General features: G+C 49.2%; 1 protein-coding gene across 8 annotated transcripts in view; it reads left to right on the top strand.

The window, feature by feature from the left end:
- Nucleotides 1-914: 914 nt before the first annotated feature.
- Nucleotides 915-20,461, top strand: part of SCUBE2 (signal peptide, CUB domain and EGF like domain containing 2) — a 669,241-nt gene continuing 649,694 nt past the window's right edge. For all 8 annotated transcript variants that reach the window (XM_086955987.1, XM_086955986.1, XM_086955985.1 and 5 more), the window contains exon 1: nucleotides 915-1,176. In XM_086955987.1, the coding sequence (XP_086812113.1) occupies nucleotides 1,065-1,176 (112 nt within the window). In that variant the 5' untranslated portion in view covers nucleotides 915-1,064. The remainder of the gene's footprint in view (nucleotides 1,177-20,461) is intronic.

Genomic DNA, 20,461 nt, shown 5'->3' with positions numbered 1-20,461 from the left:
TACACGGTGATGGGGAGCTCTGTCGGGCTAAATTTAAAACTGGAGTGTGTGGGAAAGAGCGACGCGACTGAAGAAAGGGCTGAGAGGGTTAATGGGAAGGTCGCTGAGGTGGAAAAGGGGAGGTGGGGCAAAGGGTAAAGAGAATGTGGGGGGAGGGTACGGGAGAGGCGGGGCGCTGGGGGGGTCTGCAAGGAAGGACGGAGATGGGGGGTAAAGGGAAGGAGGGGGAAGTGGTAAATAATAATAAAAACTTTTTTTTCACATTGGGCTTCAAATGGCACCTGCGCAGGTTCGATGCTCTTATCAGAGAGGATATACACGTTCCCCAAAGCCTCCAGCCTCCAGTGGGCCTTCCAGCCCACTGGAGGCTGGAAGGCTAAGGTGCCTATGGAGAGATTCGAACCTGTGACCTGCCGTTCACTAGAGGAAGGGATGAGTGGGCAAATGAAAACGGTAGGGTTAAGGTCGAGGGTGGCTTAGAGGTAACTGAAGAAGAAGGATATGGGGATAAATTAAAAGAGCAGAGGTAGTAAAAGGAGAGGGAAAATGAGGGAGGGGTGATACATGGGAGGGGGTGATTTGCAGGGGTAAAGAAAACGAGATGGTTCTGAGAAACTGAAGGAGTTGCATGAAGATATATGACATTACAGTGATAAAATGAAAGTGATGGAGGCTTGGGATTTTAAAGCAACGAGGAGTTTTAGAAAGGGACGAGAAACTGGAGGTAAGAGTTCTCCGAGAGGGTACTGGGACACAGCAAGGCGAATTGGGTTTCTGGAGAGGTGCTGGAAAGTATTGTGGAAGCTGCGGTGGGAGGAGTGAGCCCTAGAGGCGGGGGAGGCGGAATTGAGAAATTCTCACTTTTCATCCCTGCGCTTTTTTTTTCTCCTCTCCACAAACCTCCGTCAAAGCGGGTGACAGGAGCGTGTGAAAAATGCGTGTGTGCAGCGGAGGGGAAGGCAGTGTGCGCCGGGCTCTGCTGCTGAAGCTGCACGAGAGGCGGGAGCGCGAGGGCGCCGGGGGCTTGCTGCTGCTGCTGGAGCCGGGGCACGGGGGCTGCGCGCATGGCTGTGATCGGGACCACGAGCTGCCGCCCGGGGCTCTGCCTGCTACTGCTGCTCTGCGCCCGGCACATGGGGACTGGAGCTGGGCTGCTACTGCCGTCCACGGCTTCCGGTAAGTGCAGGACACCCTGACCTCCGCGGGACCCCGGCAGCCCCAGCCTGCCGCCCCCACCTCCGCGTGCATAGAGTGCGCACCCCGCATCGCCGAGCCCCTCTGGGGTGCCCCCAGTGTTGACACAGGCAGCCTCACACATCCAACTCTGGCAGCCACAGTGTGTGGAGTCCCCAGTGCTGACAGGCAGCCACTGTGTGCTGCCCGGTGAGACAGGCAGGCCCCGTGTACCACTCTACCCCTCTCTTGGAGGCAGCCACTGTGTGCTGCCCCCTGAGACAAGCACCCCCTGTGTACCACTCTACCCATCTCTAGGAGGCAGCCACTGTGTGCTGCCCGGTGAGACAGGCAGGCCCCGTGTACCACTCTATCCCTCTCTTGGAGGCAGCCACTGTGTGCTGCCCCCTGAGACAGGCACCCCCTGTGTACCACTCTATCCCTCTCTTGGAGGCAGCCACTGTGTGCTGCCCCCTGAGACAGGCAGGCCCCGTGTATCACTCTACCCATCTCTAGGAGGCAGCCACTGTGTGCTGCCCGGTGAGCCAGGCACCCCCTGTGTACCACTCTACCCCTCTCTTGGAGGCAGCCACTGTATGCTGCCCTACACCTTGCAGTGAGGTAGCCACTATGTGCTGCCCCCCTCCTTCCCCGAGACAGGCACCCCCTGTGTACCACTCTACCCCTCTCTTGGAGGCAGCCACTGTGTGCTGCCTCCTGAGACAGGCACCCCCTGTGTACCACTCTACCCCTCTCTAGGAGGCAGCAAGTGTGTGCTGCCCGGTGAGACAGGCAGGCAGGTCCCGTGTACCACTCTACCCCTCTCTAGGAGGCAGCCACTGTGTGCTGCCTGGTGAGACAGGCACCCCCTCCCTGTGTACCACTGTGCCCCTCTCCCTCGGAGGAAGCCAATGTGTGCTCCCCTCGAGTCAGGCAGGCCCCGTGTACCACTGTGTACCTCTCCCTCGGAGGAAGTCTGTGTGCTGCCCGGTGAGGCAGGCAGGCCCGTGTACTACTCTACCCCTCTCTTGAAGGCAGCCACTGTGTGCGTCCTACCACTTGGGACATGAACCCGTGCCTGCGCGCAGCATGGCCCCAGAATCACCCGTTTCTTGCCCCACACGTTTAACACAGGCAGTCGGTATGTTCTTCCCTATCGCAAGCTGCGCAGCCTTCCGACAAGGCATCCCCTGTGTGCTGCCCCCTTGGGACTGATCCAGGCATCCAAGGGGTTCTCCCCCACCCCCCACACCAGCCCAAGTATCCATTTTGTCCTGCCCCACACTCTGACTCTCAGCCCTTATCCGCACATAGCTCGGAAAGACCTCCGTGTCCCCTGCACTCCCTGTGCACAGATTCCGGACTCCTCGTGCTGGCCTCTGGCTGGCGTGAAGCACCGGCAGCTCCCATGTGTACAGCCCTCCCCCAGTAGTCAATGGCAGAACCCCACCCCCGCGCGCTCCGGGACAGGCATCGCGAGGGCTCAAGGGTTGGATCAAAAACTTAACAAGAGTCCACTATGTACCACAAATCAAGTATTAAACACACCTTTAGTGCGCACCGCCCTGTGCAGTCACACGCGGAGCGAATGCACGTGCTCTCCCGATATGTCTAGCATAGTCTGGATACACTTATTTCACAGCTGGCAGCCACACTTATCGCACACGCAGCATCAGTTGCTCATATCAAGGACTAATTTCAATTCACTTCTGTGTGACAAGTCACTGTGCAGCAGCATCCGGCGAGTTCTTTCACACTCAGTGTGCTGCAGCCTCAGGCCACCTTTGAATAACCCCCCTTCACTGCCAGGCTCCCTGTCTCACACTGTCACTATGATGGGGCCTCGAATCACCTTGTGTTACACTGCCAGTGTGCAGCAGCCTCAAATCACAGCCACTGCATGCTGCCTTAAATTACCATCAGTCACTGTGTGCAGGCACACAGCGACTACACATACAGTCACTGCAGCATCCTCAGATTCATTGTGCACCACATAGTCCCTGAGCAGCAACCACAGAAAATCCATGCATTGCACGGCCACTCACTGTGCAGCAGTTTGAGATTTTGCAGCAGCCTCGGATTACCCCTGCATATCACATTCACTATGCTGCATCACACACTCGTGGTGCATGAACCTCGGATTAACCCTGCATCCCTCATTCGCTGTACAGCAGCCTCAGATTACCCCCCATGCATCACACACTCATGGTGCATCAGGCTTGGATTACCCTGCTTTACACACTCACGGTGCATCAGCCTTGGATTGCCCCTGCATCACACAATCACTGTGCATCAGCCTCGGATTTCCCCTGCATCGCACATTCACTGTGCATCAGCCTCGGATTACCCTGCTTTACACACTCATGGTGCATCAGTTTTGGATTACCCCTGCAGCGCACATTCACAGTACAGCAGCCTCAGATTACCCCTGCATCACACACTCACTGTGCATCAGCCTCGGATTACCCCTGCATCAAACATTCACTGTGCATCGGCCTCGAATTACCCCTGCTTCAGACAATCATGGTGCATCAGCCTCGGATTACCTCTGCATCAAACATTCACTGTGCATCGGCCTCGAATTACCCCTGCTTCACACACTCATGGTGCATCAGCATCGGATTACCTCTGCATCACACACTCACTGTGCATCAGCCTCAGATTACCCCTGCATCACATTCACCATAAATCAGCCTCAGATTACCCATGCATCACACATTCACTGTGCATCAGCCTCGGATTACCCCTGCATCACACATTCACTGTCGAGCATCCTTAGATTATCCCAGTGGCGTAACACAGGCCCCCGCAGCCCAGGCAGTGCGGGGGGGGGGGCCCAAACTCGAAGGGGTACCCTCAGCACAGAACTCTGGCCCTAGGGCTCCAGATATAGTCCGGAGGGGGGCCCACTCAAGTTTTGTTACGCCAGTGGATTACCGCTCACGGTGCATCAACCTAGTGTTACCCCTGCATCACACATTCACTGTACAGCATCCTCAGATTATCCCTGCATCACACACTCGCTGTGCATCAGCCTCGGATTACCCCTGCATCACACGCTCAAGGTACATCATCCTTGATTCCCCTGCATCACACACTCGCTGTGCATCTGCCTCGGATTACCCCTGTATCACACATTCACTACACATCAGCCTCTGATTCCCCTGCATCACACACTCGCTGTGCATCTGCCTCGGATTACCCCTGTATCACACATTCACTATACATCGTCCTCGGATTACCCCTGCATCACACGCTCACGGTGCATCAGCCTCGGATTACCCCTGCTTCACCAGCTCTCGGTACATCAGCCTCAGATTCCCCTGCATCACACACTCGCTGTGTGTCTGCCTCGGATTACCCCTGTATCACACATTCACTATACATCATCCTCGGATTACCCCTGCATCACACGCTCACGGTGCATCAGCCTCGGATTACCCCTGCATCACACGCTCACGGTGCATCAGCCTCAGATTCCCCCTGCATCACACACTCGCTGTGCATCAGCCTCGGATTACCCTGCATCACACACTCGCTGTGCATCAGGCTCGGATTTCCTCTATATCCCACATTACTCACCATCAATTCCACAAGACCTCATAACAGTAGGACACTGCAGAAACCAATGATTCCCCAGAGCCTCATTCTGTAGTTACTCACCACAGGCCACACTTTAAAACATCCTTATTGTTACACACAATAACCACATCCTATACATCAGTAGTCTTTTCTCATTTTACTTTAACACTTGGTCTGCATACTTCTTATTTTATAGCGTCATTCCCTTTAAAGTAATGCCACAAATCCTGAGATCAGACCACTTATGTCAAAGAAGCTCTTTGCAGCAGGACACCACAAGTTACCTTACCACAGCATCACAAGATCCACACACACTTTATTTCACCACCACATTACTCCTTTCAGCTTCTCACCTCATCATAACCCCACTTGATGTCGCCAGACCCCAACGTGTTTCATTTTACAGAGTAAGATCACTGCAAACCTCACTACTTCATCACAGTATCAATTTATATCACTGGATCACCAGGCACTGAACTAAATGGATCAAAAGTTATTTAAATCGCGGCATACTGTATGTGACACCACACTTGACACACATAATAACCCAACTCTTAAACTTTCAGCTGCTGGCATTTGAATTGGGGGATACCTTTTGCCAAATCATATAATCATCCCTAGTTGATGGATCTGGGGTAGAGTTTATGTCTGCATCAGTAACCAAACACACTTAAATACATACTTGTAAATCAAACAAATGAGTGGATGGGTGAATCTTTCTGTGCAATTATTTTTCCACTTCGCATATACTGATATTGTCGTCATAAATAGTATACTCAAGCACGTTTCCTTTCAAGATGGCACACACACTTCATTCAGTAGAACCCCAAAGAGGGCACAGCTCTGTCTTTTTTAAAGTTCAGTGACTGGAATCCAAAACTTGCTTCTGGCGAGACATATGTATAATTATTATTATGCTGTACTATCGTGCAGTACTGTTTCTTAATAGAAAGGGGTGTTTCCAACGGTCCTGTTGTGTCAACACAAGGTAAACTAGAAACAGAAAACCAGATTTAGAAATTAACTGGGACGTGCTGAATAAAAGAGGCACACCCTATGGTGCAAACTTTGTGCACACATACGCATGTTTTCTGAGTGCTGCACTACATATGTTTTACATAATCTTTACTCGGGGTGGAAAGAAATTGTTATTAAAATAGTATTCTGTGCTACTTCGCAAAACAAAATTGTGAATTGTTTTTGTATAACTTTTTGTATAGGTTCTGCCGAAAGTGTGTACTTTGACAAACGTATGTAGGAATGTAGTCCTTTCTGTGATCACTCTTGTGTCAAAGTGTGCTAACATTTCAAGATAGCTGGAAGATAATGCAATACACTGGTTGTGTAAATTGCCTGCTGCATAATTTACCTTTCTTTGGAGAAACATTTACTGGACTCTGCCGCATAATTTGGTTCTCTGTTGCCGCACAACGCCTGTGGCTTTTTGTATGTGTGACTTAGCCCGCAGCAGAACGCGCTGTTGCTTGAACTAACATTATTGAAACCATGACGGCCAGGCACCGAGTTTAATTTGGATAGTAGGCAAAAAGAGTGGATTTCAAGTGTGGGAAAAAGAAAAGGGAAATTAAGAGCCCTTTGTTTCTGAATGAGAGACACCTGGAAGTATCACGTGGGTGACTTGAAGAGGTTTTTTTTGAGACGGCATTGTTTGTTTTGAAATGGCTACCCCCAAGTGCACGGGTCAGGCAGCCCCCTTCTGCACACACGGCTCAATGTGGAAGCTGCTTTGTGTAAATTTGGGAGTGAGACACGTTTTTTGTTTAGACAGTTTTACAGACGCTGGCTTTTCACTGACGAGACCACTCGATTGTGCTTGATTTCAAACATATGTCCCTTTTAATAGTCTCTTCCGGTTCATTTTTGAAGGGGTGGCCTACAGTTTATTTCAACGAGCCTTTCGAGCTGTTGAGTGTTTTCACCGGTCCCAGCTCCCATTGACCATGATCATTTGTGGCCTTTCTCATTCACGCTATAGCGCTTCTGCTTCTCATCAAGGGCAGAAAGCGCTACCTAAATGCAAATACAACACACTGCACTCTTCCCACACAGTTGCAACTCGCGCCTCTCGCGGTGACGCGGTTTTCACTTACTTATTTGCATTTGTGGAAAATCCTGCAGTTTCGGGGTATTTCTCAACCTAGACTCGAAGTTGTCATGGCGGAAAATTCACTAAACCAGATTCAAATAATGTCTCTGCAGCTCATTGCTGACATCTGAAAACTGCAAGCAATACCGACTCCCGCTGGAAAGTGTCAGCTGTTATTGTTTTAATAAGAGATTAGATTGGCAGGCGACATCGTCACCGGGAGCACCAGGTTCAAACCCAGTTATACGTTGTAGAGACCACTGTAATCTAAATGATATAGCCCAATTCGTACTTATAGGGGTGGTTAGTCACTACAACTCCCAAAATGCATTCACGTGTTAAATGAAGACTTGCGTGGAACAAGGTATCCCTGCTGTCGTTTTTTTATTACTTGCTGTTAAAATGCCTCATTCTTTTCTGGTGGCATGTACAACTCCCATTGACACAATTGTCACCATAGTTTAGGTTTTGGGAACTCTCTGATCAAGTTTGGAGTTGGGGACTTAATGTATTTTTGATATGCACAGCTGCTCCAGTGGCTGCTTGTCATGTGTAACGATTTCATCCAGTCATGACTTTTTAGTGAGCAGCACTTTGCATTCTGGGACTTGTAGTTTATATGTTACCAGTTTGTGTGTTTGTTTAAGAGGCACAGCATGTAATATGGCATGCAACCCCTTTGGTCTTTGTGGACCTCATGCCCTTGGTACCTGTGCAATAAATACGCTCTTGTATGCGCCAGACACTCTGGCTCTTATAATGAAATCAGTGTATGTTGGAAGGCGGTCAGGAGAGAAACATTCCCACAGCGCCCTCTCATTTTCATCCTATCTCTTTGTTTCCTGTTCTGCTTCTTGCCTTGGGCTATCGGAGATTTTGACAGATTCAATGTGTCTGCTTGGATTGTTTGCTTCTGTTAGACTTTCCTGGAAGCGCGCGCTGGGTCCCAGGCCTGTTCCTGTTTTTGAAGCCGCGTGCTTTTACTTTTGGCAATATCGTTCCACGGATGGAAGCGAGGGCGCTGCTCTCGCAGGAGCCTCTCTCAGATGTGACAGGGCGCAGGCTGGGCTCTGCTGGGTAAAGTGAGAGGAAAGCAAACATTACATCTATCACTCTCCGACCGTAGGTTCACTGCCAAGGGTGGCTTTCAAACGTCTGCTCGTCGCCCCTGAGGTATGTACCCCTGCGGCCTCGAGAGCTGCAGAGATGAGCGCGCGCCCGGGACAGGCGGGCGCTGACTGGGCCGGGGGCGCAGGGACTTCAGAGGGGCCCCAAACCCACCAGAGGGCCCCCATTTTTCTCAAGATCAATAATGGGAATCTGTGAGATACGGGCGACTCTGGCGCCCCCTACATTCGGTAGAAGAGCTCCATCATTTTACCTTGCGCCACTGGACTGGGCCTGTGCAGAGGCTCCAAAGTGCACGATGTCACAACACGTTTCAAAACCCTACCAGGAGTCAGCAGACATGGGGCCGTTCTTTGTTTATTTGTTTAGCACAACTGCTTCTAGGCACCTGAGCACATGTAATCATGTTACCGAGAACCGCTAACGGGCCAACTAATTGGGGAAGAGTAACAGAACAAAACATAACTGAGGAGGCAGGTATGCGCCGAGGCCAAGTAGTTAATAATGGTCAATAGTAGCATACTGTAACACAACAGATCGTCATGGTGTCAGCCATGGTTACGTTGACATATCCTTAAAGAGAGAACATTGTTGCATAGATCATACTTGCTGAGAACACAGTTACTTGAACTTATTTCAAACGCTGGCACTGGCTTTCCTGATGCATCCCTGTTTCTCCTGAGTCAGCGTGACATTGGCGTCACTTGACCTTGAGCAGGAGATTACACTTGACGTCTGCCTCCAAGGATACCCTGTGGTGGCTACTGACCTTGTCATGAGCTAACTTGCATTTCCAAGGCACTGACGCGGGTGAACATGTGGGACTGACAGTGAGGAGGAAGGGAAAGGGAATGTTGTTTAGATCTCAAATGTATCTTTTCAGTTTCTTCCTGAATTGCAGGAAGTTAAGAACGATCAGGAACTTCACAGTTAGAACGTTTTTGAGTTTGGGTGCAATGCCAGAGAAGTGTCTGTCACCTTGACATCATCTGCATGTGGTTCCTGGCACCCCTAGAAGATGTGCTTTTGTAATGAGTACAGCCTGGGAGATGTGGGAATGCCACACCTCCCGGGCTGTACTCCCTGTAAAAGCCATCTTAATCTTGCCCTGGGTATACATGGGTAGAACCTCCCAGCCCTCAGTAAGTGAGGGAGAGTATTTTGAAATTTATTGCAGACTGGATCACTGTCCAGAAACTGGACTGTGGTGCTTTTAATTTCGGAGACAGTCAAGGGTGTTGAGTCTAAAGATAAGTGTTTACGGTCACATTGTTGAATTTTTGCACCATTTTGAGCTGGTACACCAGATGTCACATCACTGCTATAGTCAAGACGTGCGTTCAATAGCATGCCAAGCTGTAGTATTTTTGTATCCCCTTTTGTTGGTGAAAATAAGATTTTACTACTGTTCCAATTTGGAATTCGGTATAAGGTATATGTCCAAAATGTCTCCCAAGTTTTTTTTAACATGTATTTGAGGGGCATCTTTTCATCAAAAGATGGCCACAGTGATGGGACATCTTGAATCTTTAAGAAGTGTGTCTGGGCAGGTACTAGCATCTCTGTTTTGAAACTATTGAATTCGAGATGCGTTAGCATTCTGAATCTTTATTGTGGATGATGGAGATTAGGTAGGGTGAACTGGAGTCTTTACCTTTACTGGATTACCCTTTTAGCAGGCATTGGGAAAGACAACAGTTCTGTCATTGGCTGCCAGCATTTTGGCTTTGTCATTGCTTGCTTTGTTTGGTCATGGGTTTTCTGAAACAAAGCATTATGTTTGGGGGAGCTGACAGGCCCTCACCAATATATATGTAATAAAAAATTTCCAAAAGCAAAACTATTTTTTGATCTAAAAATGCACACATTGTATTAGTAGTCCTTGGCACTGAAAGGAACTACTGTGTGTCTACATGCTCCTCGTGAAAGACCATAATGCCTTAACTCACAGTGAAGTTGGCCAGTGGTTGAAGTAGACTGAACCACTACTCCAGGATGTATGCAGTAGTGGACGGACAAAAATGTGACTGACAACAAAGAACCAATACATTACGGGGGCTGACAGAAAGCCTAAACAAGTATATTTATTATACGTATATAATTTTAGTAAAATCAAAAGGTCTTAGCTAATGTCAGTCCAAAAACTGACCCATTAGTGTAAACTTCTGTGTAAATGTGGACGCAAATGGAAAGTTGAATATCCTAGTGACTTATGTTATGTACCTTTATGTAAGGAAAACATGTATATATTATTATTTTTTTGCTCCAACATTAAGAGCTGCAGATTCTCTACAGACTATTTGTTATTGGAGTACCTTCTTTGTCATCGCTGGAGAGTGTGACAACTTCAAACAGTCTTGGCTTTTAACCAACACTGCTTTAAGTTCTCTGCTGAGACCATATTTACAATGATAAAATCAATAATCCTAGACCCAAAAATACAACATGCTGTTGGGTAAGAAAGCCAGCACTAGTTGAAGGTACCACTCTTGACTTGCTGCTACTTTGAAGATATGGATTTGGCTAAGGTGTCTTAAGATGGAGTAAATAATGCTGAAAGATTAGGGGCAACAATGGCTCCTTGGTGATTGCACTGCCCACAGCTACACATGCAGTCTAGCTTGTCTTACAAGATCAAGAAACACAGAGACATGTCATTCAGGGGACTTTTCTGCTCTGGCTCTAGTCAATTCTAGGTAAAAGATAGAACACAAGGGTCAGTTTTTTTCTGGTTTTGATCATCAGATCCACCTCTCACTGCACAAGGCACCATTTGTATCAATTTTGAGATGCTCTGATTAGGAAAAGTGAGCATGAAGATTTTTAGGGAGATGGGAGTATTGATTATGGTTTTTGTGGTTGAGTATGGCTGGAGGAGGATAGTAAGAAATAAGCTTTTGCAATAGGGCTGTCAGATCGCATTCTGCCTGTTAAACAAATCTCATATCACTGGACTTTACTTTTACAGAACTATATCTCCCAAACACATTAAGGTACCAAATGAAAGCCGAGTACTAGGAACATGGCGTTTTGATCACACGGAGTGGTCGGTGGTCAGGAAATGCACCAGTGGGTTAAATGTAATAAAGGTGCTTATATCCCAAGTGAGAAAGAGGCTGTTGGAAGGTATGTTGTGTGGGGTGGAGAGAGGACGTAGGGAGAAACATTTCTTTATTGTTTTTCAGTAAGATTCTTTTATATAGCACACACTTCACTAAAGCCTGTTTTAAAGTTTCTTCAGGGAATCACGGTGCATCAGTAGTTATAAATAACATGTACAGTTTCGATTCGAATCCATCCAGGGCAAGAAAAAAACATGGTTAGAAAATGTCATGGGACACTATGGAAATAATAGAATATCTGCTACTAAGTAAAACTGTAGATAGTAAAGGACAATATAAGGATCTGGTGGCTAGGGCGCTAATTAGTACATAGAACAAAGGGGTGACTAAGAAAGTGAGGGTTGCTTGTAGAAGTCGTGACACTGACTAGATAACAAGACCAATAATATAAAGTGGGAGCATCACTGATAAGGAGTCTGTTTGAGAGCAGGGGCCTGCAAAAAAGCTGGGAAACATTGACCCCTGTTAGAAAAGGATACAAAGGCAATACACATGGGGCTGTTTACAACAGCATTGACAAGTACAGGAAGTAGTAGTACTAGAGAATTAATATTTTGCATACTCTTACATGCCTTTGTAAATCGAATGCAAAATATCAAACTCCCTGACATTCAACATGCAAAGAGAGCACAGTCAATTCAATTTATTTATTTATGATTTTGGAACTCACATGAGATCCACATAAAAGAATAGCATAGAAGGAAAATACTGTTTACATACAAATATGAGAATAAGTAAGAAGAGCAATTTCATGACTACTAATATGTCTAGAAAGCATTAAAAAAAGTTATACATTTTATAGCAAAACATTTCATTAGGCGGATTATAAATGGCATCCATTAAAGAGCTAGATGATAAAATACTTAATTTTAAACAAATGGGTCTCAACCACTTTCGCCTATATAACATAAGGGCCGGACATACAAAAAGAACATGAGCAATGTCCTGGATAGATTTATTGCATTGATTGCACATTGCTGAGGAACCATACCATTTGAATAATAAATTGTTTAAAGGAAGAAGGTCCTGCCTCACAAGGAACCAGAAGCGCAGTATTCCATGAGGAAGATTCCAAGAAACGTAGGGTTGCATGTTTTTAAATAGATAGGAGTCTATTACCGAAGAGACGCCTTTCTTCAGAATAAGAGTATCCCTATCCATACCAAAACTCAAATTCCATGTAGCCAGTTTTAGGGAGGACTTCAGCTGTTGTGCAGATAGCGTAAAAAGAGTTGATTCCTCCAATTGCAATAGAGCTACAGCCCTTCTAAAATTCTTTACGATTAAAGAATGCTCCTTTAGGGATCCCAATAGTTCTTTTTGTATGAAGTAACGTAAAGTATCCGGTCTTTCTTTAACCAGACAAGAGACCCATCGTACTATCCCAGCTAGGCCCTGGACCCAGCTACTACGGATACCAAATTCTAACCTAAGGGAAGCCACAGTACAAGCAGTGTTAACCATAGTTGGGTACCGTAAGAGTCTTCCCTCTATTGTATGTAAAAAACCCCATTGCCCCAAATCAAGCAATTCAATACGATAAAGTAGGGAGGCCGGGATTTTAGCACGGAAGGCCTCTAGCAAATAGGCAAAATGTCTTTTGCCTGTGGCATTATAAAGGGCACCTAAACCCTTACCTTGTGCCATTGCCTTCCGGATGTTATTATCTATATGGGCCTTAACACTCAAGTTACCAGAAACTATTTTCCCTAGAAAGACATATGTTTTTACAACTTCTAACTCATGACCACCTACCAACCACTTAAAATTCCACTTAAAATTCCCATGTATCTGTTTTTTCTTTCCTGTCATACACATGACTTTGCTCTTTGAGACATTTATCTTTAAGTGGTGAATCTCTGCATATTTGTGTAGTACCTGCAGACGCTTATTTAATCCTTTCGGAGTTAGGTCAAATATTTTTATATCGTCTGCATACAACAAACAAATAATAGGTTTATCCCCCAAGACAGGGGCAATACCTTCACTCAAAGATAAAGACTGGGGAAGATCAGATATATATAGGGAGAAAAGTAATGGAGCCAATAAACACCCTTGTTTTAGTCCATTGGCCAAGGAAATGGCTTGGGATAAGTCTCTTTCCCCACCCTGAAGAACTCTGCACCAGGTGTCAGAATGAAGATCCTGAACTAAGTCCAACAACAAAGATGGCATTCCAAGATCCGATAGTTTCCTCCACAGCAAAGGACGATCAACCTTGTCAAAAGCTGTGGAGAAATCTATAAAGGCTGTATAGACTCTCCCACCTCGAACCCCGATGTATTTGTCAGATACTAATTGTATATGAATATACTCATTTAATTCCACAATTTGATGTTTTGGACCAATTTCTTTTTTTTTTGTTTTAATTTCTTTATTACATTTTGTCATTAATATGCTCGGTTGACATTGTACATAAAGACAAGGTAGGAGGTTCAGAGTCACATGCTGTTCATACAGTACATGTAAATGATATAGTACAGCAACAAATATTGCCTTCGATAAATAATTGGGATCGAGTAAGTAATCTTTCTGTGTTCAACAAATCAGTGAGGTCTTTACATATGACTCTGCAAGAGTTTCCCCAATGTAGCACATCGTCCCAATAGTAATACAAAGATTCCATTGTGTGAAAAACAAAATCTAACGTAACGACTGGACCCTGTGTTAACAATTTTTTTCACCCTTATCGACCCCTCCTCCCCAATCTACACACTCTAAGCAAGTGATCAGCTGCAGCTGTGAATATGGAGACAGAGATACAGCTCAGTGGGGCCTCATTTAATGGAAATAGAAGTGTAGCAGTTTGAAAAAGCATCAGCTCGTGGAGATGACAATCATCTGTTTCACTGAACCCAGCGAGCTCAATGGTTAGTTCCAATCCCATCATTGTCTTGCATGGGTGCCCGGAAGTCTGTTAGTATTGCGTCCCAACTAGCAGCCGCCGGATATTTGCGCAGTCTCAAAGCATCTTCTGTGTGCAAAAATGCAATCTCCGCTTGTGCCCACACCAAGAATGACTGTAACCAAGCCTCAATTGGAGGGGGTTCTGAGGGCTTCTACCTGCGTGTGATATGTCGCTCAGGGGTTAGGAATCCCAGGTCGAGAAATCTGCTGGTTATCTTGTGTTTCTGAGTCCTAGGAAATAAACCCAGCACACATACCTCCCACAAATGTAGGGCAAGGCGCTCCGTACAGATTGACAGCCTGGTCAAAACACCCTGCCAATAAGTGTGTATAGTGGGGCAGGACCAGAGCATGTGGAGCAAATCTGCATTTACCAGGGCACATCGGGGACAGGCAGGTGCATACAGTTTCAACAACGTAACTCTGCAGCATTCGGCACCCCAGACAAATTGCCTGACCCTTTTCTCGATATCTCAGCAAAATTTGGTTGGGACGTATAAGGGCAGGTTGGAAAAATAGTATAAGAGTCTAGGGAGGACGGGGGCGTGGCCGAGCCACTGAAGATGGCGGATCACTTTCCCTTAGGCCCCGGCTGCCGGCCTGCGTCATCTGCCGCCCATGTAACACCCTCGCATCCCACAACAGCAGCAAGGGCATCAATTGTGACCGGAATACTGCAGGATTGCCCCGATGTGCTCATAACACCGGTACACGGACTGCAACGCGCCCGGAGCGCCCCGCATGCTGTTCCCGAGCACGGCCCTCTAAGATGGCGGCCTCCCGATAGAGCAGCGGCGCCCGCTGTGGACCGTGGGTGGCTCGGCCCCGGCAGATCAAGGACCACGAAAGAAGGCGGCATACCAGCGGGCCCCAGGTGAGGGAGCAATGTCCCCAGACCGGCGGCCAGGCATCAGCCGAAACCTGACGGGCCGAGGGGGAGGGGCTCCGCGAGGCTCCAGCGGACTGCGACGGGGAGCCCACTCTCGCCAGGTCCCCTCTCCACTGCTGCGGCCCCGCGTGATGGGAGAAGCGGTGGGAAGGTGCGCGCCAGGCCAGGCCGGGACGTGGAGGGGAATGCCCACGCTACCTGAACAGCGAGAGTGGCTGTCCTCATGCGTCCCTGGTAACGGCTCATATCACCCGCGCTGCACCCTCTGCATGGCGGGAACCACGCTGCGCTGCAGGTTAGTTGGGCGGAGAGGAGGCCTCAACACATGGGCCGCGAGACATCCTACAGCGATCTGGACCACTCCTGCGGCCGTGTGCGCTGAACAGGCCTGCACCACTCCTGCAGCCATGTGCCCTGAACAGGCCTGGCAGTACCGAAAGAGACGGCAAGAACAGTCAAAAGCCACCACATCAACACACCACGCGGCCTGATGGGGTAATACCCCGGTCTATCATTGTAGAAAGGAGAATATACTGGTCTACACCCCAATTCACATACGGAGTACGGACTCAACTGCGTGCCATTCCTCATTTTCCCCCGCCGGCGATCCGAAGAGCACGAAGGGGTGGAGAAAGACGCGGCGATCAAAGGCAGGCCTCTATAGGCCGTGTGACCCCAGTATAGAGGATCGGGGTGCGACGCAGAGGCCTCCCCTTCGGAGTGGCTACAGAACCGGAATTGATCAAGCCATTAAGGCTATCGTCAGATGCAACTTATCGTCGGCGCCACTGTGACACTGTGTAAGGCCCACCGGGACTGATCACCCTCAAGACACAGGGCTGTGGCCGCAGCGCCGTCGCTCTGCTGTACCTCCGAGTCCCCTCCAAAGATTGGAAGCTACCACCTCCCAGAGGGTCGACGCCCCGGTTTGCCAATACGAACCAGTCCTACATCAGACGTAAGTGTCGGGCGCGGCAACTTGGTGGATAGCCGAGGACGCTGGACCCTGCCTAACGGCCGTTGGCCACGACAACTCGCAAAAAGGATCTAAGCCCCCCCCCATCATGGGTCGTCAATGGGCGACGGGGACCACCCACACAGCAGAACCACAGAAGATAACGCCTCAGCCATCATTACCGACTGGATCACAGGAGGAACCCACCAGAGAAGACTCCATGTCCAGAAAATTAGATCAAGTCCTCGCTGCCATAGAGCACTCCAGAGTGACGATGGAAAACAAATTTGATACTCTAGCCACCGATTTCAACATTCTCCGGGACAACCACAGGAAGCTAACGGACAAAGTAACCCTGAGTGAGAAGACCGTACAGGCAATAGACCGTAAGTACAACAACACCATCACGCTATCAAAAAACTGCAATCCCGGATCAAGGCTCTAGAATATAAAACGGACGATTTGGAGGGACGCTCCCGGAGGAGCAACATCCGAGTCATAAATCTGCCAGAGGGGGCGGAAGGGGCAGACCCAATCAAATACGTCACGGCCTGGATCGCAACTCTTACACCTGCCAAAGATTTGACTCCCTACCATTGAACGAGCACACTGGGTCCCAGCGCAAAGACCCAATCCAGGCCTGCCCCCGCGACCATTCCTGATGAAACTCCTGCACTTTCAGGACAGAGACCCTATCCTCCGTGCGGCCAGGAAACCTGGGCGACTGCAGGTGGAGGATAAGCAGGTAATGCTCTTCCCCGACTATTCCCAAGATGTGCAACAACAGAGGGCCAACTTCTAGGCGGTGAAACGCGCACTTCGCCAAAAGAACATTCAATACGCTCTCCTGTTCCCGGCCAAACTCAAGGTCATCTACGAAGGCACAACACACTTCTTTACAGACCCGAAGGACGCAGCTGCCTGGGTGGAACAGCATGCACATCATCGTCCGAACACAGCGGACACGCAAAACGATCAACCACCACGACTGTCACGACGACAGGGCCGTAAATTCACCCTAACGCAGCTTAGTGTCAGATCTAGTCCGACTGGAACTGGTTCCCTGGACCTCACGCAAATCATAGCGGAGCGCAGGAAGGCGATACAGGCGGTGGCCGACCTTGACCCCGCGGGGGGAGGTTCGGACATGGAAGGAGGCCCTCACCTATTCAGTTCTGTGGATGAGGGCAGTGATGCATCTGCCTCCCGAGAAGGCTCCATGTCGCCCCCGATAGTGACGCCCCAAACAGCAGACATGCTACTATAGCAGCTACATACAGACCCGGACCGCACAGTAAACATGGCTTAACTTGAGATGACCGCCACGGAAATACGCCACCACCCAGACGTCTGACCGCAGGACGGTGACAGCTGACAGGACTCACCACGGAGACCACACTGAACTGCATTGCTCCAAATCCGTTCCAAAGAACCGGAACAACTGTGATGCCTGAGGGTACATTTCTGAAGTTCATCTCACTCTGTAGCGGAGCCGGCAGCAGCCGGGGAGATGCCCAGCCACCACCCCGTAACAACGAACTAAAGAACACGAATGACAAACAGTTTAAACGTATTGCCTGAGCAATAAGTCCCCCAAGTTGGGACTTGGGACTGTTCCCCAGAGTTACGGTTAGTCCCTCTTTATGTTCTTAGTATCTTAGACACCCTGAGGTGGGCGGGGGGAAGAGTGCATACTCACAGCAGACCTCCCCATATTGATGGGGTGGGGAAAGGCCGAGGGGATGGGTCGGATATGAGGAAACGGACACTCAGAGAGGGTCACAGACTGCATAGGTGAAGCATGGCCCCTAAAACGCCGAACACAGACTTAAAATTTGTGACTTTGAATGTCAGGGGTATGCACAAGGCCACTAAGAGGTATTCGGTATACACCTACATTAAAAGGCAACAGGCACAGGTGGCCCTCCTACAGGAGTCACACCTGACAGAACCAGAGGTAGGCCGCCTTCATAGAAAATGGCGGGGGATAGTTTGCACCACGCCTTCGCCAGAGGTACACTAGTATGGATCAGACCTGGTGTACCATTTAAGGAACAAACCTGTTTTATCGACAAAGCTGGGCGATATGTAATTATAACAGGCCTCCTAGAAGGTCAGCCGATACTCTTGGGTTGTGTTTACGCCCCCAGCACTTAGATAGCTCACACCCTCCTCCAACTCACTCCCCAGCACACAAACAAATGGAACGTTTCCGCAAATGGGTAGACCATTGGGCATTGAAAGACGCCTGGAGAACACAGAACCTAGACGCCAGATTGTACTCCTTTCACTCTATTCCCCATGACCTACGGGTGAGGCTCGACAGATTCCTGTGTTCCACAGATCTCCTGCCCAAAATACAATGCGCTGACTATTTGGGGCGGATAGTATCGGACCACGACAAACACATCGTGACCCTTAGGTGGAGACCACCCCACCCCCCGGTCCCCACATGGAAACTTCCCCAGGAATGCCTCTCTGATCAGGCCTTTGGACATATACACAGGGAATTTATCCGGGAACACTTTACACAACCCAGGCTCAACCTCTTCCAGAGCAGTAGAGTGGGACGCATATAAGGTTGGCGCCCGAGGACACTGTATCCAACAGGTATTAGGGGTACGAAGAACACTGGAGCAGGCACTACACAAAGCAGAGTCCACGCTAGCGGATTTGTCCCGGGGTGCGGACCAAGTGAGGACCACTGCAGCGTAGCTCTCGGCGGCAAAGCTTGCGCACGCAGAAGCACTGCGGGACCTACGCAAATACAACTTCCGCGTGTATGCAACACGGACACACAGGGAAGGCAAGAGAGCATTATTGGCATGGGTGGTCAAACAGGACACGACATCGCATCCTATCACTGAGCTGGTAGATGAGACAGGGCGTCTCCAACACTCCCAACTAGACATCCTGCACATATTTCGCACCCACTACGCAGCTGTGTACCGCAACCCAACACCGATGACATCATGTGAGGGAACACAATTTCTGGGCACTCTGACGCTCCCCACAATCTCCCCTGCAGATAGGAAAGACCTAGACAGTAAGATCACACCCTCCGATATAAAGCGTGCCATTGGGTCTTTGGCAAGGAAGAAGATGCTGGGAATGGACGGGTTCCCGCTGGAATACTACAGCACATTCGCGGCCCAGATAGTACCCCACCCCATAGCGTCCAATTATGAGGAAGCCTTGTCCAGAAGAATACTACCCGCGTCATTTCGCGAATCCATGGTGGTGACCTTTCTGAAACCCCATAGGGACCCCACACTCCCGTCCTCGTACAGACCCATAACACTCCTGAATACAGTTTGTAAAATCCTGGCAAAGATCTCGGCCGACCGTTAAAGCCAACTTCTCCCCACCCTGGTGCACCCTGATCAATGAGGCTTCATACCCAGACGCAACACCTTGCATAATCTGCGACGGCTCTTCCATATCCAAGATAGAGTGCAGGGCAGATTCCCCCACGCAGCATGCCTGATTTTTGATCTCAAGAAGGCGTTCGATACTTTGTCATGGCCCCATTTGTTTGCTGTCCTCCGGAGGCTAAATATTGGCCCCACATTGATGGCATACACGCAACTCTTGTACGATTGACTCCCCTCCAGGGTGAGAGTTGGCAAGCTCATCTCTGCTCCATTCCCGGTTGAGAGGGGGACCAGGCCAGGGTGTCCACTCGCCCACCTCCTCTTCGCGTTGGCGGTGGAGGCCCTGGCCATGCGGTTACGACGAGAGGGAACGGCATGGGATGTTCCGCTCGCGGAAACGACACACTGCGTATCATTATACGCGGATGATCTGCTAATTTGCATCCGGGACGTTACGGTAGATCTCACCTCGATATGGGCAACCCTGCAAGAATTCGGAGACACCTCCGGTCTCGGAGTCAACTGGGAAAAGTCAACGATCTACCCACTCAGCCCCCACCTGGCACCACAAGACATCAGGATGAGCACCCAGACCTTAAAATGGAACAAATCGCCCCCCAGATAGCTGGGAGTGCGGCTCTACCTTCATAAAGATCTGTTGGGGAATGATAACCACCGCAAAGTGCTGGCGAGCCTACGATCGGCGGTGGGTTTCTGGAAGACTCTACCCCTGTCCCCCATCGGCCGGGTGGCCATAACAGAAATGATAATGGTGCCCAGACTGCTTTATCACTTTGCCAACCTTACCGTGATCCCACCCCGGTCTTTCTTCTGTGAACTAGATTCCCTGCTCACAAGGCTGATTTGGGGGAATGGCCAGCACAGAGTAGCATTGTGCACATTATATTTGCCCACCACCAGCGGATGTCTGGGAGCCCCGTCCTTCGAATCGTATTTCCTCGCTGCACAGCTTCAGTGGCTGTCTCACTGGACGGCGGAGAGATGCGTAGGGGAAATGACCACGGAAGCCGGCAAGCTACCTCTTCCCGCCATCAGGAGAATGCTCCTACCTGGCACCAAACCAACACACACACACCCGATACAGGTCTCCATAGCTCGTAAATGTATGATGCGAATCCATAGAATGTCGAAAGAGCAATCACTCTACTCCCCACTGCTACTCCCAGAGGGAGTGGGTCTCCCTCTGGGGGAAAATATTATACC

The sequence above is a fragment of the Lissotriton vulgaris genome, chromosome 2_1 (genome assembly GCF_964263255.1).
Source record: "Lissotriton vulgaris chromosome 2_1, aLisVul1.2, whole genome shotgun sequence".
Taxonomy (NCBI): domain Eukaryota; kingdom Metazoa; phylum Chordata; class Amphibia; order Caudata; family Salamandridae; genus Lissotriton; species Lissotriton vulgaris.
Note: the sequence above shows the minus strand (reverse complement) of the source record. Positions and strands in the feature narration are given on the sequence as shown.